Genomic DNA, 27,948 nt, shown 5'->3' with positions numbered 1-27,948 from the left:
GGTGTAGGAGTCCCCTTTCCAGCTTCTCCAGGAGCTTCAAATCTGCGTCTTGCTGGCTCTAGGGATCTCTGCAGAGTGGGGATTGAATTTGTCTTGATGTCTGGGGAAGTTCCCCCACTTCTTTGAAAGTCAGGGGGAGCCGGGATGTCTCTCAACAGGAAGAACTGGTCTGCGCTCTCTAGGTAGGTGCTGTGGTTTAATGGTTAACGCTTTCTGGCCCCTCCAGGGGGGTGAGGCGGGGGGGGCTCAGGGGAAAGGAAGACTGTTAGCTCGGGACAGGTGGGGATGCAAGAGGAGCCATGTGAAGTAGCAGGCAAGGATAGTAGCCTGTGTGATTTCAAGTTGGGTTGGACAAAGCCAGCCCTGCAGAGCCTGGGTGGCTGTCAAGCTTCAAAAGGACAAGTAGCCATAGGTGATGCTGGAACTAGGAGTTGGGGGGCTATACCCCCTGATATGAAGTGGTTTCCATTCTATCCAGGGTTTGTAGTTTGGTTCAATGGCTCTGAGCCCCACCCCCACTATAGAAATTGTTCCAGCACCCCTATGAGCAGCAGCTGAAGGGGGGGAGAGAGACCCCCTGAGAAGTGAGCTGTGCAGCAAAGCTGAAAGGGGGAGCTTTGCTCTGGAAAATGACTCCTAAACAAACTGTAAAGGAGTCCTGTGTTCATTGCATCCCAGCCACCCTGGCTCTAATCTGCTCTGTCTACATGCTGCTGGGTTTCTAACTCCCCACAGGCTCATCCTCTACATTGGAGAGTGGAGCCACTTTCCTGAGTGCTTATGTAGGGTCTCCACTCACAAAGGTGTAAGTGGGAGCAGGCTGTATTGGCTCTGTGTCTGTGCAGCACCCAGCACCCTGGGGCTGGAATCTTGGTGTTTAGGCTTCTAGATAGTAACACAACACAACTCAAAACAATGACAGAGCTCTGTGTATGCTGGAAAGCTGGTCTCTTTTACCAACAGAACTGGTCCATCAAAAGATCTTGCCTCCCCCATCTTGTGTCTTGGATTTGTAAAGGTATTTAGGCACCCAACACCCATGGAAATGTCATTGATTTCAATGGGAAATTGGCAGGTAAATACCGCTACAAATCTGCCTCTTAGTTGCTCTGTGCCTCCATTTCCCATCTGTATAATGGGGTTAATAATGCTGCAGGAGTGGATGTATTATTGGGAGGGGAAAACCACACTTCAAATAGAAGTTTGGGGCTTGATGGGTGAGGTTCTCTAGCTTGACCTCCTGCATCACATGTGAGCATAATGAGCCCTTCTGGTCTTGAAATCAATGATTCACTTTGAATTGCTCATGTGACTGTAAAATCTTTGATGGCTAGTTACACCAGACACCCAATTAGGGAACAGAAAGAGTCACGCACTGAAGTGACTCCCTGTGTCAGGGTACTTGGTCCCACTGAATAAGGAGGGTCTCTGCTTCCCATTCCTTTAGCCCCAGTGATCACGGAGGGGAAAGGGCTATATACTAGTGGCTTGGGAGGATGCTTTGGGGGAAGATTCTACCCCCAAGGGCCATAGAACTGATTTGAATCCCATGCTGGGGAATCTTTCTGTAGTTCTCTTATGGTAACTTCTTTTGACTTCTGGTTATAAACATTGTTGCTGCAGGAAAAGCCTGTGCTGGCTTCATCTGTCTGGCTTCTGCTGAGTCATTCCACCAATACACATGAATAAATACTAAAATTATTTACAGTGTAGTGGTGCCCAAGACACTAGTCAGGATGGGGGTCTTGTTATGGTAGGTATTGAACATACAAAGGAAGAGAGAATTCCTGCCCTGAAAAAGCTCTCAGCCTAAAATGGGCAGAACCAATTGCCGCCTGTGACTAGTATCCAATATACAATTTGCTCTAAGAAGCTTAGTGCCACAAAGCTGGCAGGATTGTTTCTGTTCCCTTACTGGATGACATGTAAGTGCCAAAAATGACACAATTTGTGAACAGTCAACACGTGGATCTGTGGACTAAGAATTATTCATGGCAGAAATTTTGCAAAAAATCTTTCTGATAATGAATAATTTGGAGATTCTTAAAATGGGATGGGGGAGAGGGGAAATAAGATGCATTGACTAGTGTAGTCCATTGTGGATTATTCAATCAGCTATAGTTAATAATTCTCTTGATGATGCACAAGCCAGAACAGAACACAGCTCACTCATCAACAGCCACTTTGGCTCTGTGGGGTTAAAAGGCACACACAATACAACCAGCTTATTTTCATCAATAAAAGGTGAAATATACACATGTGCAGAGGACCAGGAAAAGCCCCACACCCCACTTAAATAATCCATCAGAAACTGGTCAATAACTGGGAAAACAGTTCCACAAAAATCAACATTTCAAAATTATTTCCACTTGGCAGGGTTTGAAACTGACCCATTTGAAGTCTCTCTTGTGTGTGAAATTGTCCATTATAGTTCTACTAAAATAACTTATTAATAAAATCATCAATGTTTATATTTAAAATGCTTTTGAATCTTACCCCCCTCACCCCCCCCCCCCCCCCGAATGAAGGCTTTGGTACAAGAGAGACTTTTTTGTAAACAATTTCTAGAATATGATTAACTAAACTTGTAGGGTGGGGGAGAGCATCTTGGGAGGAAAAAACAGTGAGAAGATTCAATTAAAAAAAAAAATCTTGGACAAACTTTTCATGCCAAAATTTCCAACCAGCTCTAATATGAGCTTAGGTAGATCTGTAAGTGCACCATAGATTTGGGTCTGGTCCTCTACAGAGGGGTGGATTTCTTTCTAAGAGCCTTCTAGTTAAGCCTCCAATCCTGCAAAAGCTTATGCACATGCTTAACTTGATCACAGCTGCAACTACTACTACTATTTAGCTCTAGCATAGATCTCCAAGTGCTTTACAAAGGAGGTCAGTAGTATTATCCCCATTTTACAGGTGGGGAAACTGAGGCAAAGGAAGGTGACCTTGCCCAAAAGCTAATGACAGAGCTAGGAATGGAATCTAGATCTTCTGAGTCTCATGCCAGCATTCTATCTATTTGGCAACAATGTCAAATCAATACTAGTCAAGTTTAGCAGGTGCATAAATGCTTGCAGGACCTAAATGTGCAACTGGAGATCAGGTCAATGACTATAACATCCTGCGTAGTAGAGCACAATTTTGCACATCTAAGCAACTGATTGTGAGCACAAAAAGTGGGGGAGGGATAGCTCAGTGATTTGAGCTTTGGCCTGCTAAACCCAGGGTTGTGAGTTCCATTCTTGAGGGGACCATTTAGGGATATGGTGCACAAATCTGTTGGCTGATTTAATTGGGGATTGGTCCTGCTTTGAGCAGGGGATTGGACTAGATGACTTCCTGAGGTCACTTCCAACCCTGATATTCTATGATCTAAAGCCCAGTGATCTCCATGGGATTGGGATGAGGCCCAAAATGCAGTCTGGAAACCTAGCTGTGTGTGCAGTAATTTAAAGACATGCAAAGCACCATCAGAAGGATTACACAGTAGCCAGCTTTCTTTTTCTTTTAAGGATGGTGAGGCAGGAGGGTCAACTTGCTTCCAAAGTGCAAGGGCTACAGGACCAAATGTCAGATTAATTCTGGCTATGAATCATCCTCGTTTGGTGTCAATGTCTAGTGAACATTGTATCTTTCAGACTTGGGTTATTGTAAAAGAGGGTGGGGTCATCTTTTTGCTATAGGGAAAGAAACACAAAGGGAAGGGTGCATGACTCATGCATGCTACAGTAACAAGCTCATTCAGTTCCTTGCCTCAAATTCTGGTGCCATTTCTCCTCCTTCTTTTTCCAAGGGAGGGCAGGTGACTTCTACCTAGAAAGTCAGGTTTGCAAGCTCAGTGGCTGAGACTTGTAGCTTCTTAAACACTCTTCTCCCCTCCCAGGCCACTGGCTCTCTGCTTCTGCTTTTCTCCTCACCCTGTCATTCTAGCCTTCTCCTTCCCCTTCCCCTCTCCACACCTTGCAGCCTAGGAACAGGGAGTTGGGCAGAGAGGACATGTGTAAAGGTGTAGCGTTGCCACGGCAATTGTTAACCTGCACAGTGTGATAGCTACAACTCCTGGGGTTTGCAATGGCATTAATGCTAGGCTAGGCCTGTTTCTGATCCTATTGACTCCAACAGGATCAGGATTGAGCCCACTTCCACTTGAATGTTTTAAATGTAAAATTGCCCCCCCCCCCCCCAAGTTTAGAATCTACAAAAACCAAGTTTGTACTAAACCATTAACCACACGCCGTTCCCATGGTCTTACTATCTTCCTTTTTAAAATACACTCTAGTGGAAACACTTGCTCACTTTTTTTTACAAAAGTGTATTCCCAGGAAGAGGTTGGAGTCCAAAACACTGCAGTGCTGTGAAATGCACAAGAACTGAAGAGAGCAGGCCAAGGTACTCCAACTGTGGTCTGTAGATTGCTGTTGATCGGAGAAATACATGCTGGTGGTCTGTAGAGAGCTGGCTGGTCACCTGATGCAGGCCTCTCCTGCTTGTTTCTTGCAACTGCATTGCGTTTAAAGGCAGACAAAAATACACCCATGCCACATTGCCACTTAAATGTCTAGTTTCCATTAGGCCATTACACAATGGTGAATGGCAGGGGAGGTGGGAAGCATATCAGCTGAAGAATCAAGATGTGGCCTACGCTATTAAAATGTCTGAGATCTTCTCTAAAGAAGGAAATTGACTTGTGATTTCATCATTTGAGGGCTTATCTGTGTGGGGAAGTTCTACCTATTATAAACTGGTATAATTATATTGGTATTACTTAAACTGATTGCATTATACTGCTATAACTCCCTCCATGGCCGCTCCTATTCTGAAATAGGAGTGGCTTTCAGTTTAAATCACTTCCAAAGTAACAAACCAAACAGAGGCTTTGTCTACACTAAGGGCTTGGCTACACTGGCGCTTTACAGCGCTGCAACTTTCTCGCTCAGGGGTGTGAAAAAACACCCCCATAAACACAGCAAGTTACAGCGCTGTAAAGCACCAGTGTAAACAGTGCTCCTGCGCTGGGAGCACGGCTCTCAGTGCTGTAAACTAATCCCCACAGGAGGTGGAGTACCTGCAGCGCTGGGAGAGCTCTCTCCCAGCACTGGTACCGTGACCACACTCGCACTTCATAGTGCTGCTGGGGAAGCGCTCCCGCAGCAGCGCTGTACAGCGGCAAGTGTAGCCATACCCTACACAGGGCCGGTGCTTCCATTTAGGCGGCCTAGGCAATTGCCTAGGGTGCCAGGATTATTGGTGGGTGGCATTTCGCAAGAGGGGGCAGCAGGCGGCTCTAGTGGAGCTGCCTCAGTCGTGCCTATGGACGGTTGGCTGCTCCCGCGGCTCCGGTGGACCTCCCACAGGCACCACTGCAGCAGCTTCACCGGAGCCGCGGACCAGCAGACCTCCGCAGGTATGACTGCGGCAGCTCCACGGGACCAGGGCGCGGGGTGGCGAAATTGCCGTGCGCCTAGGGCGCTAAAACCCCTAGCACCGGTCCTGACCCTACACAGCTTTTAGCGACAGGACTGTGTTGCTAAAAGTCAGGCAGTGTAAAACTGTTTGTTGGTGCTTTTGCTGACAAAATACTTCCACCCCCTACAAGCAGGGTTCGCGTTGTCAACAGGAGAGTTGACAATGAGACGTTTACACTGCCACGTGCTGCGGCAAACTTTTGTCTTTGGGCGGGGGGCTTCTTTAAGCACCTGTGATTGACAAAACTTTTGTTGTTCATGTAACCCTTCTGCCCCTCTGAGTTGGCAGCAACAAGAGCCGGGTTCAGTATCCAGGGGTTCCGTTTCAGCAACACAATGCATAACCGGCTCGAGCCCCCACCCAGTGACCTGGGACACTTACATACTACACCCCCCTAGGCACCTCTGGGAGGCAATACTTCCCCTCTCGCAAGCATGGAGTCTGAGTGTAACAAAATCTTTTTAATAAAGGAAGGAATCAATGCGGCATCCCATTGGAGAAACACCACAAACAGGGTTATAACACAAACCATGAACAAAAACCCACCTCCAAGTAGGTTTGGCAGTATCCTTTTCCCCTTAGGGTCTTAAGTCCAATCACCCCAAAGTCCAACAACCCAAAAGTCTCTGGTCAGTGCCACCCCAGAATTCAAGAGTTTATCTGTAGAGTTTTACACCCACCACCACCCAAGCTGCTGTGGGGTTACGCTAAGTGGGGGAGTGGATGCCAATGCATTCTTAGAATTCTTTCCACACTCTCTACAATTCACCACCAGATGTCAGGGATGTCAGCTCATCCTGATTCTGCTTACATCTACTTGGCAGTGTAGACAAAGCCTGAATAATGACCCTCTTATACAAGCATAAGAGTGTCCACATGAGAAGTTCTCTTGGTTTAAATTCAAACCTCAATCTATGTAGATGAGCCCTGCACTGAGTCATGCAAAAAGTCAACAAACAGTATCTGTGGTGGAAAACCAATTTGATTTTTAAAATTCTTTGTTTTAATGATCTCGGTCATTATTTGCAGCACAGTGTGGGGCCGAGTGTGTGTGTGAGGAAAGCTGAAAAAATATGCTAATTATTTTTGGTGGAAAACTTCAAAACTTATGTAGGGGGAGGGGGAATAAAAACGTTTTTTCTTGGTGTCAAAAGCTTTAATTTTTTCTTATATTTTTTTTACTGAGAAAATTACAGTTTGTGCTTAAAAACTGAATCTCTTACCAAAAAGACTTTTTTTTTTTTTTTTTTTTTTTTTTTTTTTTTTTTTTAGTGCCAAAAAAAAACCACTTTGGTTGGAAAGTGTGGGTGGGTGTATGTGAGATGATGGAATACTAATGACCTCTAATTCCAGGCAGACCTGGTAATGATGGTTGCATGACACCTTCCATTAGAAGAGCTTTGTTTTTTAGTTGCTTGTAACTCTTTACCACACTTCAGCCATTCAGACTAAAACTTTTCATCCCAGGAGTCTACCTTTTGTCTGAATTTTTGTTTTCGTAAGTGTCAGTCATTTGAGACAATACAGGGAAGGAAGAGAATACATTTTGCCTATTTTTTTTTTTTAAATAAATAAATCTTACAACTGTTCCATTAAGAAGCTCTAGCACCAACATGGTTGGAGCAGGGCATTGAAATTTGGCAAGGAGCATGCCAGGATTATAGGTGTTGCTCTTCCTGTGAAAATCCACCCAAAAAATACTGTCTGGACCGAGTATGCTCCATCTGCCACCGAGTGTGCATCAGCCCAGGGATTGAGCAGGGCCGGTCCTGCAATTGGCTGTCAAGGCCTACGAAAAGTACCAGGTGCAGGATCTTAGAGCAGGGAATCTGTCTCCTGTGCTCACAATGTCCCTCTCTGCTGGTTCCTACGAGAAGCAAATAGTTTCCTTCCTGAAATGTGGAGGAGTGAGGAGCAGAGACTTGCAAGAGAAATGGGAATGTGGGGTTGGCAGGGAGGGATTTTTGCTAGAAGCAGGTGTGATGCCAGGGAAAGAGTCTGTGTCCACTAGAGCAGACTCCCCTGCAGACCTTGGACTGGAAGCCCAGATACCAGAGTTCTAACCTTGCTGATGACCCAAATTGGGGGATCATATGGTACCATGTGATGGAACTTCTGGTTTGTTTATATCAAATTTAAAGATCTTAAAAATGTAACTTCTCTGCATTAAAGGAACACTACGGTTTAAAGTCAAGCGCTTAATTTGAGTATTTCCCAGTGTTTATAGTAGCCTGTTCCTGTGTAGATGTCAGGATTACACATCACACATGATTAGATCTGTGTAATCCAGTTTGTATTTCTGCTCCTGTTTTCTATCCTCCCCCAGCTGATACCCACTGGGGCGGGACACCGCCGTGTATCTGACTGGGATGCTGTGCCACTGGCCAATTGCACCCTGCTGTACAGCTCCTCCTTGACCCCTGGGGTGATCACTTGCACTCTGCAAGCTCAGAGAGAGGTCCCTTGGTTGGTACGTTCCTACAGTGACCCAACCCACTGGTATCTGACTGGCAAGTTCTTGTACGCAGTGTTGTAGTCATGTTGGTCCCAGGATATTAGTGGCAAGGTGGGGAATCTTTTTCTGGACCCACTTCTGCTGGTGAGAGAGACAAACTTGTCTCTCTCACCAGCAGAAATGGGTTCAATATAAGAGATGACCTCACTTCCCTTGTCTCCTTTCCAAGCAGCCTGGCCAGGCAGAGAACTCTGGAAGATGAGGAGGAACAAGCGAGAGAACGCCGGCGGAGAGACCGCAACCTGAGCTCCACCACTGACACAGAGGAAGAAGCCCTTTCCCCTGTGCAGGATACCAACAAGTAGGCAGTGGAGAGGTGGGAGAGGAGAAAGGTTGTTATCTGGGACTGCAGTGCTGGCATCGCCTGGAATGCTGCACCTCCACCCTGCTTGTCTTGCTCTGCTGGGCTGGAGCCGAAGCCCACATCTCAGTGGGAGTCCTCCCATTAAATGGGTTTTGGATTAGGGTGGGGCAGTTAGAACAGGGGAATCTAGGTTCAATTCATGACTCTGAGAAGCAGAAAGGTCTAGTGGCTGGAGTAGGAGACTTGAGTGTCAAGACTCATGGTTTCTGTTCCTGACTCTGCCGCCAAGTCATTATGTGACCTTGGGCAAATCACTCCCCCCGTGCCTCAGTTTTCCCAAGTGTAAAATGGGGATAACAATATGCTACTTTGCTGATCCTGTTGGGAGCTGCGGAGGACCGGTGCAATAGAATGATTAATCACTGTAGCTTATGATACAAAGCTGAAGGCTAAGATCTTCAAAGCAGTTCAGGGGAATTAGAGACACACATTCCATTGAAATTACCCATTCAAATCCCCTTGGACTCCTCTGAAAATCTTAACCCCCATATTTTAATTTGAATCCACTGGTATAAATACCTTCCTCCAAACACCCTTCTCCCTTGCCCGTTGCTCGAGATGAAGGGCAGGATCCTGCCCTCTTCAGAGCAAGCTAAGGCTGCTCTGGATGCTGTTCCCAGGAAAGTAGAGCAAGTGGCTCTGCCTTCCCATGGTGCTAGCTCAGTGCTCCCAGGGCCAAGGGATGGAGGCTGATCTGGGACGTGGCGCCCCCACAATGCTCTGCCGCCATCAGCTGTATAGGACAACCTATGCCTATCCCTGCAGAACAGGGATTCAAAGAGGGGTAACCATGTGTGCAGGATGCACTGGGATAAAATGGTGGGGGGCTCTATAGGTGTTAATCTGGCCTCTCTCAGCTGAGCTGGATTCACTTGCTGTCTAACAAGCAGCCTGCCAGTGTCCCTGGGTGTCCAAGGGTGTCAGTGCCCTCTCTCTGTCACTGCAGGCCACGGCAGCTCAAGGAAGCAGAGCCACCAGCGGCAGCCACGGCTGAAGAGGAGGTGTCCGAGCAGAAGCTCACGGCGGTGCTGAGACCGCAAGAGATCAGGAGGCAGAGGTGGCAGGTGGAGAGCTCAGAAAACCTCAGAAAGGAGAAGGAGCAGCCAGAGAACTGCAGGGAGCCAGAGATGGGAGCAGGCCACCTGGAGGCAGCCATGTGTCAGGGGTCAGTTCAGGATGGGAAAGCCCTGGCAGTGAAACAGCACCAGGGGCTGACCCAAGAGCCGACCAGCCCAAAGGCAGAACAATGTCTGGAGTTGGCTTCAGAACGGAAGATCCTGGTAGGAGAACAGCATCAGGGGTTGGCTCAGGATGAGAAAGACCTGATAGCTGACGAGCCCCTGCAGGAGCCGGAGGTGACAGGAGGCCAGCCCCAGAGATTGGCTCGGGAGCAGAAAGACCATAGTCACCTGGAGTTGAAAGTCTCCTCAAGGGGAGGAAGCCGCATAGAACAGAAACCAGACTCCCCAGTTACTCGTCCCTCCAGCCAGCAGGTGAGAGGCATGTTTGTGGCACTTTACCAGCCGTCTCACTAAAGCCATCCCCTAAAAGCCCCAGATCCTCAATGGGAGTGAGGTACCTCTGAGGACCTGCCTTGTGAGTATCCTGGCTCTTTTTTTAAAAGGGTCTGGCATCAAACCTTCTGGAGAAAAGTTTGAAAACGTGAAATGGGTGCGACCCAAAGGCTCCGACGCTAATCCGTAAAAAGCCCGGAACACGTTCATTTAAAAATCCTGACTTGGATCCTGGGCATGGCGATACTGCATTTGGGCCTGGAAAGAGCAGTGCTGCCGAAAGGGCTGGGGGTGGGGGAGTTGCTGGACTCTAGAACTCTGCCTCTAGATGAGATAGTGCTGGTACTTACTTCCCCTCGTTAAGCCAAACCTTGAGCCCTCCCATTGGCCTCAGTGATGATTGGGCACAGGGAGGCGCTTTGGATGGGCCAAACCCTGTCGGGGTTCCTGCGATCTGGGCTGGGCTGTTCAGGTGCTTGGTGGATGTGCTGAACCCCCAAGCGTTGCTCCCGGCTCTCATAGCCATGGCCGGAAACCTTCCTGCTGGCTCTAGACTGATGTCTGTGGGGTGTGTTCCTCCCTCAGGATACAGCAAGGAACCCACCCCGGGCTCAGGAAACAGCAGGGTCGCCCTCCACCCAAGACAGACCTGGAGGCTCCTCGGTTGCTTCCCCCACTCAGGTCACCTACTGCAGCTCGTTCAAACGCATCAGCCCCAGGACGGTCTCTTTCCGGGTGAGTGCTGAAATGGGCAGGGAAAAGTGGCCCTTCAGGCAGCAGAAGCTGTGTTTATTCTAGCTCTATGGGAGAGGCTTCCTGTGGCTGTCCTCAGCAGGAATAGTTTGCACAGTTCTCTGCGGGCTTGGGGGCTTGCAGAGTCCATTCCAGCGGGCACAGAGATCCAATCCCAGGTTTTCTCCTTTTGAGGCTGCACCTAGAGTCCAGGTGGCTAGAGCAGAGGAGGCAGAGGCCCTTGCATGTGGGTGCTGCAGTCTTGCTCAAATTATTTTTCTCCCTAAAGTCCAGTCCCTATGGGTGCAAAAATCCAGTCCAGGTCTTTCCTTCCTATTGAATCTGCTCCAGCTGGGCTCAAGTTATTCCCAGACCTCCTCCTCCTTGTGGCATTTTCTAGAGATGCAGAGTTGTGTGTGTTCTGCATCTGAGACTTGGGAAGCCCCATTACAAGGATCCAGGGGACCATGGGAGTTTGGAGAAGCTGGAATTGAAGCGCTCAGTCCCGTGGGCTACAGAGGCGCTGCCGGTCTCTGCAAAGGGCAGTGCCCAGCCGGATCACTGGTCATGGCTCTGCCTCAGGTTCCCCAAAAGGGCCTTGCAGTGCGGGCCATGTTCTTCCCTGCTGCAGCTCCAATGAGTGTGGCCCCAGGGGTCTGTGAGCGCAGCATGCCAGCTGCCCGACTTGTCTGTCCTGTGCCTTGAGTCTTCACATTGTGGAATTCTGCTCAGGACCCCCAAAACCAGCAGCGGCTGTGCTTCCCCTCTGCCTGGGCAAGTGTGAGCTTTGCTGCTGCTAAGCTGTGGGTCCGCTCCCTGCCCCACCAGCCTCTCTGCCTGGCTAGCAAACACTTCAAGACTCAGCCAGTCTAAACATTGCCTTGTAGGTAATAGTGAATCCCAGCCCCCAGGTTCCCCAGATGCTGCCTTGTCCAGTGCCTCTTCCTGGATACTCACAGGAATCAAGTTCGCTGCCTCCAAAGACACCAAGCACACACCAGTCTGTGTTAGCTTAGCTTCTCTTCACCTTCATATAACAGCACTGAGATGGCTCATAATAAAACTAAGAAAAAGCTTATCACTTAAATCTCTTTGTCGATATTAAGCAAGAATAAGAGACCACCATGTTACAAACACCACAAAGCACGCTGTCTAGTGACTGCAATTCAACGTTTGCTTGGCCAAAGATTGTAACTTGCTATGTCCTTATGTTCCTTCAGTTTCCATTATCCTGAGCTCTCCAAACTAGGGGCTCCAACTTTCATAGGTCCAGAGGGTGCTGTACCCTTATGTCACCCCCTGAGTCAGGCATCCTCAACCTCTTTCTTTCAGAGGCCCCCACCAATACCCTATTAAAAAGTCCACAGCCCACCCTTGCTACAACAACTGTTTTTTCCGCACATAAAAGCCAGGGCTGGTGTGAGTGGTAGCAAGCAGGGCAGTTGCCAGGGCCCCAGTGAAGCTAAGTTGCTCCAGGCTTCGGCTTCAGCCCCAGGTGTCAGGGCCCTGAGCTTCAGCACTCCCCCTCCGGGAGTTTTTGGGTTTTTCCCCTGGGCCCCAGCAAGACTAACACTGTCCGTGGTTGTTGAACCCCCCTGAAACCTGCTAGTGGCTGCCCTCAGGGGGCCCCAGACCCCTGGTTGAGAACCACTGCCTTAAGTGATAGCTAAGAGGGGCAGAAAGACATTTTAGTTCTGTTACCCCAAATCCATTGTCTCTGTTTTTGAGCCAGGAAAGATTCCTTGGGTGCAGATTCTGTCCTCAGGCGTGACTGTTAAACAGTCCTCTTCCCTGCTTGATAGCTTTGTTTACCTTATATGTAAATGTCCTTTCATTGGCCTCTGCCTGTGACCCAGCTGGACAGACAGGTAAATATGCATTCTTTTGTCTAGAGCAGGCTGGGTCTAGGCTCTGCCTCTCAAACACCTTTAAGAACCTGTTTCCAGAACACATCTGTAACTCTTTGTTCACAACCTGTACACGCATCAGTCACTGATTTATTTTATTTGGGGGTGAGGGAGTGGGACAAGCCTGTCCCCAATTAACACAACTTTTAGAAACATGTTGAGGCAATGAGTGAGCCAGGCTTGACGTAAGTTATGGCATGGTGGGCCCTCTGCCAGTTGGCACTGAGGGACTTGCAGGGTCACACCCCTCCGAAGCAGTGATCTTTGCAGACTTGTGCCAGGAGTGAATGTTTGAAATCTGGGAGACATGGGCATGACCAGGGCTGTGTGAACTTTCCCAGCCCTGGGAAGGGGGCCTTCTCCCAGCCCGTCTCATGCCCTCTCATTGTTCCATGTCTCATGTTCTTTGCTTGCATTTCCAGGTGATCTCAAGAAAAGACAAGGAAGAAAATGCATTAACCAGAAGGTCAGTGGGTTTTATTTGTATTTCTGGTAATGTCACAAAGGTGCTAATCACTCTGGTGTTCCTCCACCAGTGACCATCCATAGATCTCAAAACATTCCTTAAACTTTAATGAATTAATCCTAGTATACCACCTGTGAAGATGGGTATCCTCACTCCCCTGGACTTGCACAGCAAATCTAGTGATTGTTCCTGCTCCTGAAATAGAAGTCAGATCTCCTCTCCCAACCTCTTTGTTCATTAGGCCTCACTGTTGTACATGAGGGGTGTTTGGATGGCTCTGGTGAGAAGATCCAGATAGCATATTTTGTCTGTCCGAGTCCTCCTATTTTATTGTCTGGCTATTGACTTATACTGTATCCCTATTGATCAGACCCCTATTAGTGCTTCCTACTAACCAGGCCCAGACTGCACCTTGGCATTTCAACCCTATGCCAAGTTTAACCCAGCACCTCTGTGTGGCAGGACCTGGCCAGAGTCAAAGACTTCTTGTGGAATTTGGGAGTGTCACCTTCCCCTTGCAGGAGACCTGCCCTCAGTGCATCATTGTGTGATGTGTTGTCATTTGGCTTCACTGGAGTGGTTAACTGTGGTGACCTGTCCTGGTCCCATGGAAGTGGCTGGCAAAGCTCCATTGACTTCCATGGCACCAAAATCCAGGCTCATAGTCTGTGCAGTGCCAGAGAATGGGAAATAGTATTAGGCAAATAGCAAATGTGCTGAGCACTTGGCTCTAGTGGTGACACCTCCACTGTGATCCTTCCAGAAGTGGACTCGTATTTGAACTTCTTAGGTTGAAACTGACCAAAGCAGGAGACTCCTTTTAGTAAGGTCTCTCCTCCCTGGGCTCAGTTCTCCTGTCTCACCCTACTGTAAATCAGGAGACGCTCCATCCTCAGTGGGTCTCTACGGGAATAAAACTGATGTGAGATCAGAATTGGGGGTCCCTTGACTTTATAAAATACTGAATATCAGTGAGGGGAAGTCCTGCACTGAGGACAATGCAAAAAAAGGGGTGAGGGAGGAGAGAGGAAGAGCTTCTTCTGAAAAGTGACTGAAAATCTGCTCCCTGATGAACAGAAGGGAACCAGACAAACATGAAGTCTATTTCTCTTCCAGTGAAACAAACCCAAGATCAAACCTTCTCTATCAAGGAAACACCCAAAGAATTCCAGATTTTTGCCTCATTTCAGCCCCATAAATGACTCCTGGGGTGGAAACAGCTGGCTGGGCAGAGAGGCTGGTGTGTCAGGGAGCTGACGTGCAGCTTAGCTTAGCTGAGCAGAGAGAGGATACTGGCCCAGTAAGAGGCTGGGGAGCCAGGGAAGTGATCCCCAAACAACTGGGAGAAAGATGGAAATATTTGAATTAGATGGTATGAGCCAAAGTTGTCATGTGCATACATTGCTGTTTGACAATGTGCATTCACCACCGTTTTGTGACTGTACTAATTACACCTGTGCAATGAGTACATAAATGTAATGGAGAAGTTGTCTCACTGATCACTGGGGGGTGGGGAGAGGGGGTCACGATTCCCTCCCCAGCTGGAGGGAATGAGAGACACAACCCAATATGAAGAGTAACTGGTATGGGGCCTTCATTATCCCCGGGGGACCCAGAAAGTCCTGGAAAAAGCAATTGTTGCGATGGTGTCTCTTGACCCTGGTCATCCGTGTTCTGGATCAGATGAAGATTGAAGCTGGGTCTCTGGGTTTGAGGGCAGAGCAGGGGTAGAGTTCTGAGTTTGGGTCATGAACACCAGAGACTGGAGTCTGGCAAATCTGGGTCTCATGATGTTCCCTGATAGGTAAAGTACCATTACAACCTACATCTGCTTTCTCTCTCTTTGGGCATAGGATGGCACCATGTGTAGGGTGCTTGTTGGGACTTTGTTGGCTCAAGTTCAGTTCCATGCTCTGCCCTAGATTCTCTGTATGACCTTGGGCAAGATCCTGTAAGGTATTTAGGTGTCTAATTCCCATTGTTCCACTGTGGCCTCAGTTTTGGAGTAGTACAGTGTGGGGATGATAGGTGCCATGCCTCCCCAGGGCAACTTGTGAGGATGGATCCATCAAAGATGTGCTTAGATTTGGTAACAGGCTATGTCAGACATCTTGAACTACTTAACTGGCTTTAGTGTAGTAATACGATAAGTGAAGCTAAAGTATTTTATCCTCATTTTATGAGGGAGAAACTGAGGCAGAGAGGGAAATGTAATTGCCCCATGTCTCCCAGTGAAGAGCTGGGAATAGGCACTTGGTACCATGGTATTAGAGCCTGAATGGAGTAGAACCCAGCTCCCCTGGTGCCAGATAGACCTCCCCCAGCCCTGCCTGTCACTAGGCAGACATTGCCATGGCATGAAGGATGTTGGGGGATTTCACTCTGCTCTTTTCTATCCCTTCCCCCTCTCCAGTGCCAGTGTGAGACTTCCAGCCAGTAGCGTCAGGCTCGAGGAGAAACTGGAGAAATACACGTCAGCTGTGCAGGTAAATGGAGCCCCAAGGTAATGGGGGAGGGACCCTTAGCCGGGGAGGGCTGGGCCTGCAGGCCTTGTGAATGCCCAGTTAGTTTTGTGATCTCTAGGTGAAAATGGGTGGCTTCTGAGCTCTGCATGGTTGTGCAGTGTATAACCTGGGGAGAAAGGAAAGCAATAGGGAGTCAGGGAGAGTCTGTCACAAGATATGAGGGCAGGGGCTGGGGAAGAATCTCTGCCTAGCCAAAGGGGAGTAGGGACCCGCCTCAGCCATTCATACAGAGGGAGTGGGGCCATTCCCAGTTCATCTCCCAGGCAGATGATGTGGTAAGAAGGGAGGGGAAAATGACAGGGGGCTGGGATGAGAAATTGGGCTGCCCTTCATTCATGCACTGAGACTCCCATGAGGAGCGGTAGGGGGAGGGAGTCAGCCTTGGCACGACCAGGCCAGGCCCCCTACATGAATCTAGGGTTCTAACACAGATGGGTCCTGTCTCTCCGCTCCTAGCGATCTGAGGTGAAGTCACCTGTGACCATGCCAAGAGGTTTCCTCCCATCCTTGGAGGGTGTGGCCAGCAAGCGCAGCATCTTCGAGGTCAATGCCCCCAGCAAAGCTGATCCAGCCCCTGTCAGAAAGGTGAGGGCTGAGGTGGGACTGAGCATGGGCTGGGGGAGCGACCCCCATGAGTCCCACAATTTGCAAACCCCACCCCCATCTTCAGGTAGGGGGCACTGGGCAGATGGTGGGGGAGACTCGAGGCTGAGGAACCCTCAGGGTGCAGAACTGACACAGCTGGTCCCTCAGCTCAGTGGCACCTGGCAGGCAGAGGCTGGGTGCTGCATCCCCCGGTGGATCCTCCTCCTGGCAGCTGCTAGCTGGGACCCCATGTGGCAGGTGCACATTTCCTTTGCAGCTCCCCAGGCTGGCTGCATGGCCGAGGGCTCCCCTGCAGCAAGGCAGGTAAAAAGCTGGCCGAGGCGCCTTCCAAATGGTGCACTGTAGGAATGCTCCACACAGGTCGGAAGGGGGCGCCCTGCCCTCTGAGTTGCTCTTGTTTAGCACAGGAAGGGTGAGGCATGGTCACCATTGCTGGTCATGCTAAACTGGAAGCGTGTTGCACCCCAGGGGTGGCTGCATTCCAGCGGTGGGTAATGTGCAGTCTTAACTCTGGTCCTGTTGTGTGGCAGGAGAATTTGAGGCTCCCTGGCGTGGTGACATCTCGCATCAACCTGTGGATAAGCAGGGCCCAAGAGCCCAGCAAGGATGGAAGAGTCAAGGTATCGGCTATGCTGGGGCATTGCACTAAAGTGCTGGTGCTTTGCCAGCCACCCAGTGTTGGGACCCTGTATCAGGGAGCAGCCAGGTCATGATGGCGATTGCAAAGTGGGCCAGATCCTGCTGATTGGAACTGTTTGTAGACTAGTGCGGGCCATGTTCCAGCAGGATTTAAGTCCTCTGCACCCTTCAGCAGCTCCAATTCGAGCCACTTCACCTGCCTTAGAGTTTCCTACCTGGTGGGATTTTGAGGCTCCTCCAGGAACTCATGGTTACACTAAAATTGCAGGCAAAGAGCCCTGGCTTCTCCACAGACTCCAGCAAAGAATTACTCCCTCTGCCCCCTCCCACCCCCAAGGGGTGCTGGCAGTCTGCAGTGAACAGGTCCCACAGTGAATGTGCTAATCACAAAGGCTCACACGCAGTGAAGCCCTTGCTGGGGGGCTGCTTGTGGACACCAGACTAGCCACACTTCCTCAGGGACCTTGCGAAAATCCCTCTGCAGAGTTGGTGGGTCTGCAGATGACAAGACAGGCCATGGGTGGGGAGGAGGACAGGGGATTTGCTGCTCCATGCATTACCCCACAAACCCTACAGGGACTTCTGCTGACACTAGCTCTTCCATGCACCACCCTTGTGCTGCAGTGGTTACCTGGGCATCCCTTGGCAGTGGGAGTCTGCTGGAGACATGCCATAGCAGTGGGGAGCCTGGCAGGAGGTCCCTTTGACGGAGCAACACATGGGGCTTTTGAATGGATGACAGCTCGTCTCTGCAGATCAGGGTGGTTACTAATATGGGAGTGGTGCAGAGGAGTTTACATGGGTGTTTGCCTGCAGAAGGGAATCTGGGTCCAAAATCTCTGCTCCTATCTGTGCTGCAATGCAGCTGTGTTCTGCTCAGACTCCATCAGCTGAGCCAGGAGGCACCAAGGGCTGATTTCCTATTGCAATGCCAGGGAATAGCTGAGTTTGTCAATGTCGCAGCCACGCCTGCCTCTGCCCCAAATGCCCCTCCCTGCCAAGCTGATGGCTCTGTCCCTGCTAGAAAGACATGTGGAGGTGTTTTGGGAGGGGTTTCACAGCTGCCTTATGTAAAGTGACTATCCTGCAACCGTCCAATCCCTGCCCGTTAGCCAACTTTGGAGCAGTTCCAGTGTTGCTAATGTAATAGCCTGGATTTGCCAATCCCAGCACCCAAAGGTTCGGATTTGAACCGCTTGGGTCTGTTTGGATCCAGGGTTCTGGGTCTGGCCCCATCTTCGTTTTTAGACCAATGCAATGTTCCAAGCACTGTCATCTGTGCCCAGAGCAAACCCTTGCACAGCCTGTTCCTCCTCCTCCCTGCAGGACACTGGGAGAACCGACAGCACGACAAAGCGCAACCTCTGGGCCAAGCAGCCTGACAACTCCTCCAGTGACACCAGGGTAAAAGCAGAGGGAGTGTGGAGCTTGCTCACGTGACCTGCCTGGGTTGTGCTGAGGGCCAGTGGCTGAGTTGGGCTTGAGTCCCTGGAATCTCCCACCAGAGCAGCACAAAGTAGCCAAAGCAAGGGCCAGAACCTGTCCCTTAATGGCCACCAGGGGCGGTTCCAGGAACCAGTGCACCAAGCGCGTGCCTGCAGTGGCAAGCCTCAGGGGGGTGCCTGCCGGTTCCTGTGAGGGTAGCACCCAGGCTGCCTTCAGCGGCATGCCTGCAGGAGGTCCGCCGGTCCTGTGACTTTGGTGGCAATTCGGCGGCAGGTACATCAAAGCTGCGTTACCGGCAGACCTCCCGCGCGTGTGCTGCCAAATCCGCATTACCAGCGGACCTCCTGCGGGCGTGCCACCGTAGGCTGCCTGACTGCCGTGCTTAGGGCGGCAAAATACGTAGAGCCGCCCCTGATGGCCACAGTGGAGAGGTCTGAGTGCACAGGCTGGCCTGCCTCGCTGGGGGTGTGATGGGAGGGGCAGCAAAGAGGAGCTGGTAATAGGGGAACTTAGGTAGAGGGTGGGTCACAAGGAGGCAGGAGAAGATGTGGTGGAGAGGAAATCAGGGGTGTAATGAGGTGGGGAAGAGCTGGGCAGCAGCTGCAAATCACTAGGGAGCGCTGTGCCGGTGGTTTGGGCATGTTGTTAGAAGGGGCTAAAGCTCAGTGCAGACACTGATCAGGGTAGTTCAAAGCACCGTTCTCTCTGCTGCAGCCTCTGGTCCAGCCTGATGATGCCCTTTGTCTCTTTCAGCTGTAACACTACAAGACTCCCTGGGGATAATCTCTTGCTGTGATGATCAAAGCCTGGCCCTATGCAATCCTCCAGCATCCCTTCTTGGCTTTGTCTCTGAGCATCTCCATCCCATAAGACCAACCCTGCCTGGAGACCCACATACTGCTTTCCTCTTATGGCACTGGGGGTTTAGGGGGGCCTCTTACTTCTGACTGGGGGATGGGAAGGAAGAAGCTTTGAAGATGACTCGTGTCCTGCTGTCCCATCCCACCACCCATTCTAGCTATGACGTATCAAAGCCATGAGTGCTGTCCACATTGGAGGTACGAGATCTTTGCTGCCCTGTCCCTGGACAATGCTTTGGTGTCTCCAGTTGAACATGCGCTATGCCACGTGCTGTACCTGCAACAGACTGAACCAGGGAACCCGCACCAGCCTGGTAAAGCCAGCTCCAGAGTGTTGCTAGCAGCAGCTGGGCTCACACCATTACAGCATTGCCCCTGTAGGTCCCTAGTTAAAAGCCAGCCCAGGCTTCCTACAGTGGTAGCTATAGGTAGCAGTGTTGGCTGGCTGAGGGAAGAGCTGTCTCACTCAGTTCCGAGCTCAGCAGAAGGTCCCAACACAAGCATCCCTCAGCAGAGGGGCCATGAGGCCTGACCTCGCCTCCCCCACTAGAAGACCTCCCTGTATGTCAGGGCTCAGGTGTGTTGGCTGGGTCACCGCACCCAGCCAAAGTGCTGCTGGCATGCGGCTCATGGAGGATGTCTGCTGCAGGGTGTGGCATTTGTTGGGCCAGATCCATGGGATTGCCTTGGTTGGCACTGCTGAACATCTGGCCAAGCACCCGTCACTGCTTCATACTTCATCCATTCACACACATGCACCACGCTGTCCCTCCCCCTGGACACTCACTGGGGCTGTTCCAGGGGAGCAGTGTCTGCATTGTCTCTGGTTTGGTGTCAGAGGCCAATGACCCCTTTTAGCTCCCTTACTCCCAGCGTGTCACATGGGAGGTTGGCAGTTCTCAAACTTTCCCGTGCTAGCCCTTCCCCCCCTGCCAGGCCAGGACCCCTCTCCCATTTAGCAAGGGAGGCCCCTTGGCAATTCTGGTCCTTAGTGCTGGGGCTCTCAACCTAGAGGCCTGTCTGCACCTGGGATGGCTGCTGGGAAGTCTCGCAAGAGTCTGCCTGTTCTCATCCCTGCCTTGGTTGTATGGAACCGTAAAGCTGCTCTTAATGTGACGGGCCCGACCCAAAGCCCTGACTCGTGTGCTCCTGCACTCCCCAGCTGCGGCCTGGAACCCTCTCCCAGGAGCACTACCCTCTCTTAGGCTGGGGAGGGGCAGGGGCAGCTTTAGGACACTAGGGAGGGAGCACAGCAGAGAGCCCCTACAGTGGTGGTGTCCAAACACCTCAGCCTGAGGAGCAAGCACCTTTGTGCAGAAAGGCTGAGAGCTGCTTTAGCAAACCTTAGGCTGGCGGGTTTTTTAGGCTGAGCCTCTGTGCTTTCTGGGGCTTCCCCAGGCTCCCCCTGGATCCACTCTCACCCCGCTGGCTTCAAAAGGAACCTGCTGCTTTTGATATAACTGTTTCCTAATAAATGGCGCTTTCTTTAAGATGCTCCTGGTCTGACTGTTCTGGAGTGGGCGGGGCGGAAGCTTGCTGTGAATCGCTCTGGACAATGAGGCAGATGAGCCGCTGGCCTCTGGAAACCGGGGTGGGGGTCGGTGGGACTTGATGTGGGACCGTCAGTCATAGGGCACATATAGGCCTGGGTGCGGCCACCCCAATCTTTAAGGGTGGTGGGAGCAATGAAGTCCTGTGAGTATTTCCAGCTTGAGAGCTTCAAGTTTGACAGCAGCAATGTTATGATTGCCATAATGGGCCAGGAGTTCAGTGGCTCCAAGAGCTAGCTGTGCAGGGCCGGCTCCAGGCCCCAGCACGCCAAGCACGTGCTTGGGGCAGCATGCTGTGGGGGGCACTCTGCCGGTTGCCGGGAGGGCGGCAGGCAGCTCCGGTGGGCCTCCCACAGGCGTCCCTGTGGAGGGTCCGCTGGTCCCACGGCTCCGGTCGAGCATCCGCAGGCACACCTGTGAGAGGTCCACCGGAACCACTGAACCAGCGGACCCTCCGCAGCCACGTCTGCGGGAGATCCACCGGAGCCATGAGACCGGCGAGCAGCAGAGCGCCCCCCGTGGTGTTCTGCTGTGCTTGGGGCGGCGAAATGGCTAGAGCTGGCCCTGTAGTTGTGGTGGTTTGGGTCCAGCTGGAGGTGAGGACTTGTATCCTGAGAGAGCTGGCTCTGATCTCCAGGCAGCCGTATAGAATCTGGCTGAACATCCCAGCTTGCTGGTGCTTATATGACCCAAACCTTTGACTGGCCGTAGGGCTTTCTGGGCCTAGCATAGAGGGTATGGGGTGTTGTCAGGCAAGGAAGCAACATGGGATTAGCCCCAAGATGGAGTTTGGAGGCGAGCATCCAAGGTCTAAAACCCATTGCCTCTCCAGGCAAAAGCATTTTGCTTATCGGAGTTCTGGCCACTTGAAAGTGACAGCTGGTTGGCTTGTGTCAGCCCCTTGGGGACTTGTCTATCTCAGCCCTGCGGGTTTAAAATAGCAATTCTCTGAGGCCATACAACAGCTTGGGCTTATATGGGCTCATGGGAGGCGGGAAGAGTTGAACAAGGGGCTGTGAATAGCAAGCAAGTGTTCACATTCCAAATCCTGCCACGCTCGCATTCCTCTAATCAGGCATCTGGCCTGGGGGTGGGCTTAGGAGTCCTGTTAAAGCCTCACTCTTCCCAACTGCCTTTCTCAGACATTGCCAGCTTCCACTTGGCTGTGAGGGCCTTCACCTTTTCCCTAGGCGAGAGGTAAGGAAACTGCTTCAGGGCACAGCTTGCCAGGCTTAGGGACTTCCATGGAGTTGACTCCCTTTTCAGATGGGACCCGAGTGACCAACCACCTGCCTGTTTGCTAGACCTAGGTATTAATGCTCCAGAGACAGAACAGGTTTGCCCCAACTTCCTTGCCCAAAATTGGCCCCCTCCCAGTTGTTGTTATCCACTCCAGAGATGACCGCATTTCTCTGGTGAAGGGTTTCCTCCGGGTATAGCATGAGTCTCCTCATACCTGTTTTTCACTGGCACAACTCCATTAACTTTAATGGAGTTCTCCTGGTTTACACTGGGATGGGCAAAGAGGGGGAATCAGGCCCAGCAGGGTTACTCCTGATTTACGCTGGGGTGAGTAATAAGCAACTTACACCCATCATGTACATAAATTGCTTTGGGAGGTGAGAAGTGCTATAGAAACCTAAGAGACATTGGCAGACAGAAAGCACAGTGAGGGTGCAGGATGTTTGCGCTGCCGAGTTCAGAATGCATCACTACAAGGGGCAAATGAAACTACATAGTAGCTATTGATTTTTGCATTGTTCTTTATATAAACACTGCAGAGCTAAACATTTGGAAATACACCTAGCCATTCATTTCTAGGACTTGAGTCCATAGTTCTAACCCAGTGTTAACAGGCATGTTTGAGGCATGTTAAAAGAAAAAAATCAAGAAGGATTCATAGATTCCAAAGCTAGAAGGGACCATTGTGATCATCTAGTCTGACTTCCTGTATAACGCAGGCCGGAGAACTTACCCCCTAAAGAATTCCTAGAGTGGCTATTTTAGAAAAAGGTTGTTTGGACCATCTAATTCGCAGTTAAAACGGGGGGATTATTTGCAGCAGATAAATTTATCTCTTTGTGAATTGTCCACAGATTTCCTGGATTTTTTTATTTTTTATTTATTTATTTTGGTAGCTCAAAATCAGTTAATTTAAAAATTCTGTGCAAATACTTACCTGTGTGTTGCTCATTCACGGTTTGATACTGGCAATTTGAGCTACCTTTGCTGGAGGCGCAGAGTGCATGGTGTTTCTGGGCACTGCCTGGATGCAGGTAACTCTTGAAATCAAGTTTCTGGCACAAATATTCCAAACTTTGCTTTTCTCAAATATTTGTCAATAGCTACTTTAAATATTGTGGTCTCAGCTAATGTGGTTTGTTGGGCTCTTGTGGGAAGTGAATGAAGCTGGAGAGAGGTCACTTAAATTTATTCACACACATTCATATTTTTGCCGAACTCTGTCTGTGACACAGCACTTTGCAAAAGAGGATCACGTGGAACGGCTTGATGAATGTTTAGGTAGATTTTTGGCTACATGATGAGGGCATGAGAACTGTCTAGAAGTATGCGAAGGACACAGGCACCAGGAAGGGTCAGGAATTATGGTGGCTCAAGAGGGAACTAGGAGTAATGGAAGGAGTTTACAAAATGAACTTTTAGCATGGAAAAATTTCCTAGTGGTCAGATTTATTAGAATATGGAATAAGATTATGGAACAGGCTAAATAGTAATAGTGGCACAGAGACTGAGGTGACAGCAAGGCTGTCAGCGTTGGCAATCAAACTAAGTTCCAAAGGAAATGCTGGAAGACTTATCACTTAAAAGGTTTAAAGCTAGGATGAACCAAGCCCTGGAAGATGTACTGTTATCCTGAGACCAAGCCTGTGCTGGACTGTAGGATGTAGAAGGTCTTTCTCTATCAGTAATATTTCTGTTTCTGGATTCAGGCAGCAAAGTTCCTTAAATTAGCCTCTTATACCCGGCCTGCGTAACAAATACTGAAAAGATGGAGCTGGGACCAGCTGTTACACAACGTTGGAGAAGGGGGCCATTGTGCAGCAGAGCTGATTTGCTAAACAGGTGGTTTAACACACAAGAGTTATTCATAGAAGTGCCTGAAACCTGGGTTTTGGTAGGAGAGTTTCATCTATTGTGGGGATCTGGGACAAAGCTGAGCTGCTGGCCAGAGTTGGCAAGTTTCTCTGGGGTTCAGGAATGTGTCAGTGAGCTGAAAGCCTGCGAGTCAGACAAGACTCAAGGCATGGTGTTTAGGCAAGGCTTGCTCAACGGCTCCAGGTGGGAACCAAACAAAAGGGATGGCTTGAGCAGAGATTCACTTCGATGTTTATTTGAACAGGAAACTCAGAGTGAAAAGTGTTCAAATGGACATGTGGAAACCCACTAACTTTCCAGCCTCCTAGGTCCATGTTCAGAATGTTGCAGACAGAGTCTAGTGTCCAATGCAATCAACAGGCAATACAATAACTGCTGAGAACGTATTTCAAGCTGCCTTGCTAACAGGCTTTGTTACATCGCTGCTGAGTTAGCCTTGCTGGTGAATCTTATGTTAGCAGTTTGAACATCACCACTTCAGATTTAAGGCCACTTCCCCAGCTCCTTTTCCTAGGTGTTTCCTTATGCTGTTTCTTCGAGGACTTTGGACACTGTCCAATGGTACCTAGATCATATACAGAGAGAGTAGATAGAATTGAGGAGACACTTTTAAGATGCATAGGACTCCAATGGAAATAATTTGTATCTGCCTTTTCATCTGAAGAACTGAAAGCACCTCACAAGGATGGGTATTGTTCTCTCCATTTTACAGAGGGGAAAATGGGGCATAGAAGGTCCATGGATTTCAATGGGAATTATGAGCCTAAAAACTTTGGAGGATCATGGCCTAGGGGTATGTCTACACTGCAAAGTAAAACCCACAGCAGTGAGGCTCAGAACCAGGGTTAACTGACTGGGGCTCGGGCTGCAGGGCTAAAAAGAGCAATGTAAATGTCCCTGTTCTGGCTGGAGCTCAGGCTGTGAAACTCAGCAAGGGGAAGAGGGTCTCAGAGCTGAAGTCCAAGCCCAAAAGTCAACATGGCTATTTTTAGCCCTGCAGCTCGAGCCAACGGACCTGGGCTCTGAGAGTCTCTGCTGTCTGTCTTTGTGCTGTAGACATACCCTAAGTGACTTCCCCAGGGTCACGCAGCAGGTCAGCAGCAGAGCCAGGAATAGAACCCAGGAGGCTTGACTCCAGTTCCCACTGCTACCTGCTCGCTGGGATGGCCAAGCGCAGACAGTACTGAGTGCAGAGACCTTCCTCTCCTTGACAGGGCTGCTGGAGGCTGGCAGCATTTAGAAAGCCAGCAAGTGAGTTAGTAACGAGGTTTCACGTCATTTTCTTTCCATGGTGGCGGGTTTAAGATTACAGGACACTTGAGTTGCTGGTGAATCTTACTAGGCCCCCGAGAAGGGATTGGGACCCAGGATAAATGACATGTCAGAGGAGCTAACACACAGCTCTGAGATTCAAGGCAAGAGTTACAGTGTTAGCCTCTCTGCCTTCCTGAGTGGCCAGGGGAAAGTGGCTGATTTCTCTGAGAAAAAGACAGTCCCATGGCATGTGTCCAATGCGACAGAAGGAAAAATGGTGGCTAGGTGTGAGAGACCAGCCCTTAGTGCTAAGAACAACTGAGGAGCAAAATAGACTGTTTCTTGGGTTTATTCTCCTCCCCTGCACTTCCCACCCAACATAACTCTCTCTTAGATCATCTCTGGGCGAAGAAGTTGCAATGTACCCTGGGCCAGGCTGGGAGCTCCGAGTTATCAGTGCTGACTGATGATGTTCCTAAGCTCTTGCTTCCTATTTAAGGAGAACTATGTTGCTGAGCCATGGGGGGAGTAATAGGGGGGCTCGGGAAGGGTTATCTCAGCCAAGACGCCATTATTAGATGCCGGCTCAGCACTGGGGTGGTTAATTTCCCCTTTCTTTGTGAGATAATTATAGACATTCCTACCTGTTTGTGACAAGCACAGATCCTCTCAGGAATGAGCTATTCCCTCTCAGCCAAATTACCATCCCTGCTCCACTGACACTGCAGTAACAGGGAATTTACAAATGAAGGTCTGGCCACCACAAAAGATGGGACCCAGAAAGGGTTTCCATTGGCTCAGAAGTGGCATCCCCCTGACTCCCCAGTCTCTCCCTAGGACATCCTGCCATGACACAAGAGGCCATTTTGCTTTGGCTGCTATGGCCCTGCTGAGTCTTGATGCAGCTGAGTCATTCAAAGCTGCCCCAGACCCAGCTTCACTGGCCACAGAAGGAAAGATACTCTCTGTGTAACTGCAGTAGGTATGTAGAGGGAATCTTCAGGTGGCTCCTTAGCCATTCTGCTGCTAGCCACCAGCTTGGAAGGCATGGCTGGGAAAAAGTGGTGCCCCAGGGGTCCCTAGTGGCCAGAACTGCCCCAGGTGGCCCTAGGATTGGGGAAGGAAAGATGTGGCTTAATGCAACTTGTGCACTCCTACTGCTACGCTGCAGCTCAGCATTTAGCTTACAGTGTGAGTGGAAAAGCAAAAAATCCAAAATGACAAATGAGTGTTAATATAAAAGCTAGGGAGACACAGGGATTTATTCACACCCACAAATAAACTGCATCGTGTGACATCTAATCCACCTTCAGCTCGATACTTCAGTGTCTCCATGCCTTTCTAGGGCACCGGTCAGCATGGTAGCTACGCACCAGGTGTGGGGAATCTGAGGAGGGTTCTGATTTGTATGCAGTGAGCTTTTTGTGCAGGGCCTCATCTGCCTGCTGCTCAGAGGAAAGGGGAGGAGGTAATGGGAGTATGACGCAAGACAAGTGAATCACAATGAAAATTCCCAGTCTAAACAAATACGTGGGTCAGACCGTTCAGGTATCTCTGGCTGTCGGTGAGTTGCTGTAAATATCTTGCAAAGCAACTGAATTTTTCAGACATGGTCCCTGATTTTGGGGGCCTGGATTTCTGGATGCCGTCTCCTTGGCCTGATTTTCAGATGTGGAGAGTACAGCTGTTACAGGGTGCTCAGCATGGCTGACAATCAGTCCAAACATGTCTCAAGTTGGACACTCAGAATCAGTGGCCATGTGGGAAATTGTGGGCCATGTGGCTGCCCAGAGTTCATCCCAGATGGACACAGAAACCCTATTCCCATATAGAATCATAGAATATCAGGATTGGAAGGGGCCTCAGGAGGTCATCTAGTCCAACCCCCTGCTCAAAGCAGGACCAATCCCCAACTAAATCATCCCAGCCAGGGCTTTGCCAAGCCTGACCTTAAAAACCTCTAAGGAAGGAGATTCCACCACCTCCCTAAACCCATTCCAGTGCTTCACCACCCTCCTAGTGAAAAAGTTTTTCCTAATATCCAACCTAAACCTCCCCCACTGCAACTTGAGACCATTACTCCTTGTTCTGTCATCAGGTACCACTGAGAACAGTTTAGATCCATCCTCTTTGGAACCCTCTTTCAGGTAGTTGAAAGCAGCTATCAAATCCCCCCTCATTCTTCTCTTCTGCAGACTAAACAATCCCAGTTCCCTCAGCCTCTCCTCATAGGTCATGTGCTCCAGCCCCCTAATCACTTTTGTTGCCCTTTGCTGGACTCTTTCCAATTTTTCCACATCCTTCTTTTAGTGTGGGGCCCAAAACTGGACACAGTACTCCAGATGAGGCCTCACCAATGTCAAATAGAGCGGAATGATCACATCCCTCAATCTGCTGGCAATGTCCCTATGTCAAAGAATGAAGGACTGACTGTGCTGCTGTGGTTGTTGTTGTAGCTTTTAACACTCTCTCTCATTTGATTTTCCTGCTAGTTAACTGAAAATGTCGGATGTCGAAGAAATTATCGAAGAATATGAAGAGTAAGTGCTGTGCTTTAAAATCTTCCGGCCCACAGCCAGTCCTTTTCATGCAGAGGTACAGCAAGCAGCTCGCTCTGTGGTTGCCATTGCAATTCTGGTGCAGCTGCATCAAGTCCCATAGAGAGTTATCCACTCTCATTATTACCCAGCCCTGTCTGGAGCTGTGGGAATAATTCAAGTTTTTATTAGTAGTAACAACAATGCCCTCTAGTTCTTTAGACAGCACTTTTCACCATTAGATCTCAGAATTGCAGGCCATAAAACCATCCTTCATTCCCATAAATGAGAACCATGATTAAGTGTTTTTCGATTTTTTTGTTTGTTTGATTCTCTTTACCAACCCTCTGATCCCACTGGTGGGGATGACCCAAGCCCTGAGATCCAAACACCTCCAGACTTCAGGAAAGTTGGGACCCAGATCCAGACAAAAACCTTCCAGCATGGTCC

The 27,948-nt window shown here is 49.9% G+C and overlaps 1 protein-coding gene across 1 annotated transcript; it reads left to right on the top strand.

Moving 5' to 3' along the window:
• On the top strand, positions 1-20,524 carry LAD1 (ladinin 1). The gene is made up of 10 exons (XM_075065995.1): positions 1-182; positions 8,154-8,282; positions 9,292-9,838; positions 10,445-10,594; positions 12,921-12,964; positions 15,378-15,450; positions 15,946-16,074; positions 16,626-16,715; positions 18,061-18,138; positions 18,934-20,524. Exons 1-10 carry the CDS (start codon positions 145-147, stop codon positions 18,937-18,939), a joined length of 1,284 nt encoding a protein of 427 aa, XP_074922096.1. The 5' UTR covers positions 1-144; the 3' UTR covers positions 18,940-20,524.
• The last annotated feature ends 7,424 nt before the right edge of the window (positions 20,525-27,948 follow it).

Source organism: Chelonoidis abingdonii, chromosome 4 (genome assembly GCF_003597395.2).
Source record: "Chelonoidis abingdonii isolate Lonesome George chromosome 4, CheloAbing_2.0, whole genome shotgun sequence".
In the NCBI taxonomy this organism is placed as follows: domain Eukaryota; kingdom Metazoa; phylum Chordata; order Testudines; family Testudinidae; genus Chelonoidis; species Chelonoidis abingdonii.
Note: the sequence above shows the minus strand (reverse complement) of the source record. Positions and strands in the feature narration are given on the sequence as shown.

What these genes read in the sequence shown, in the direction of transcription:
- LAD1 (XM_075065995.1), top strand. Translation starts at nt 145, where the DNA reads ATGTCTCTCAACAGGAAGAACTGGTCTGCGCTCTCTAG. An exon ending in AATACACGTCAGCTGTGCAG is followed by an intron (nt 15,451 to 15,945) that starts GTAAATGGAGCC and finishes CTCCGCTCCTAG; the next exon opens with CGATCTGAGGTGAAGTCACC. An exon ending in GCAAGGATGGAAGAGTCAAG is followed by an intron (nt 16,716 to 18,060) that starts GTATCGGCTATG and finishes TCCTCCCTGCAG; the next exon opens with GACACTGGGAGAACCGACAG.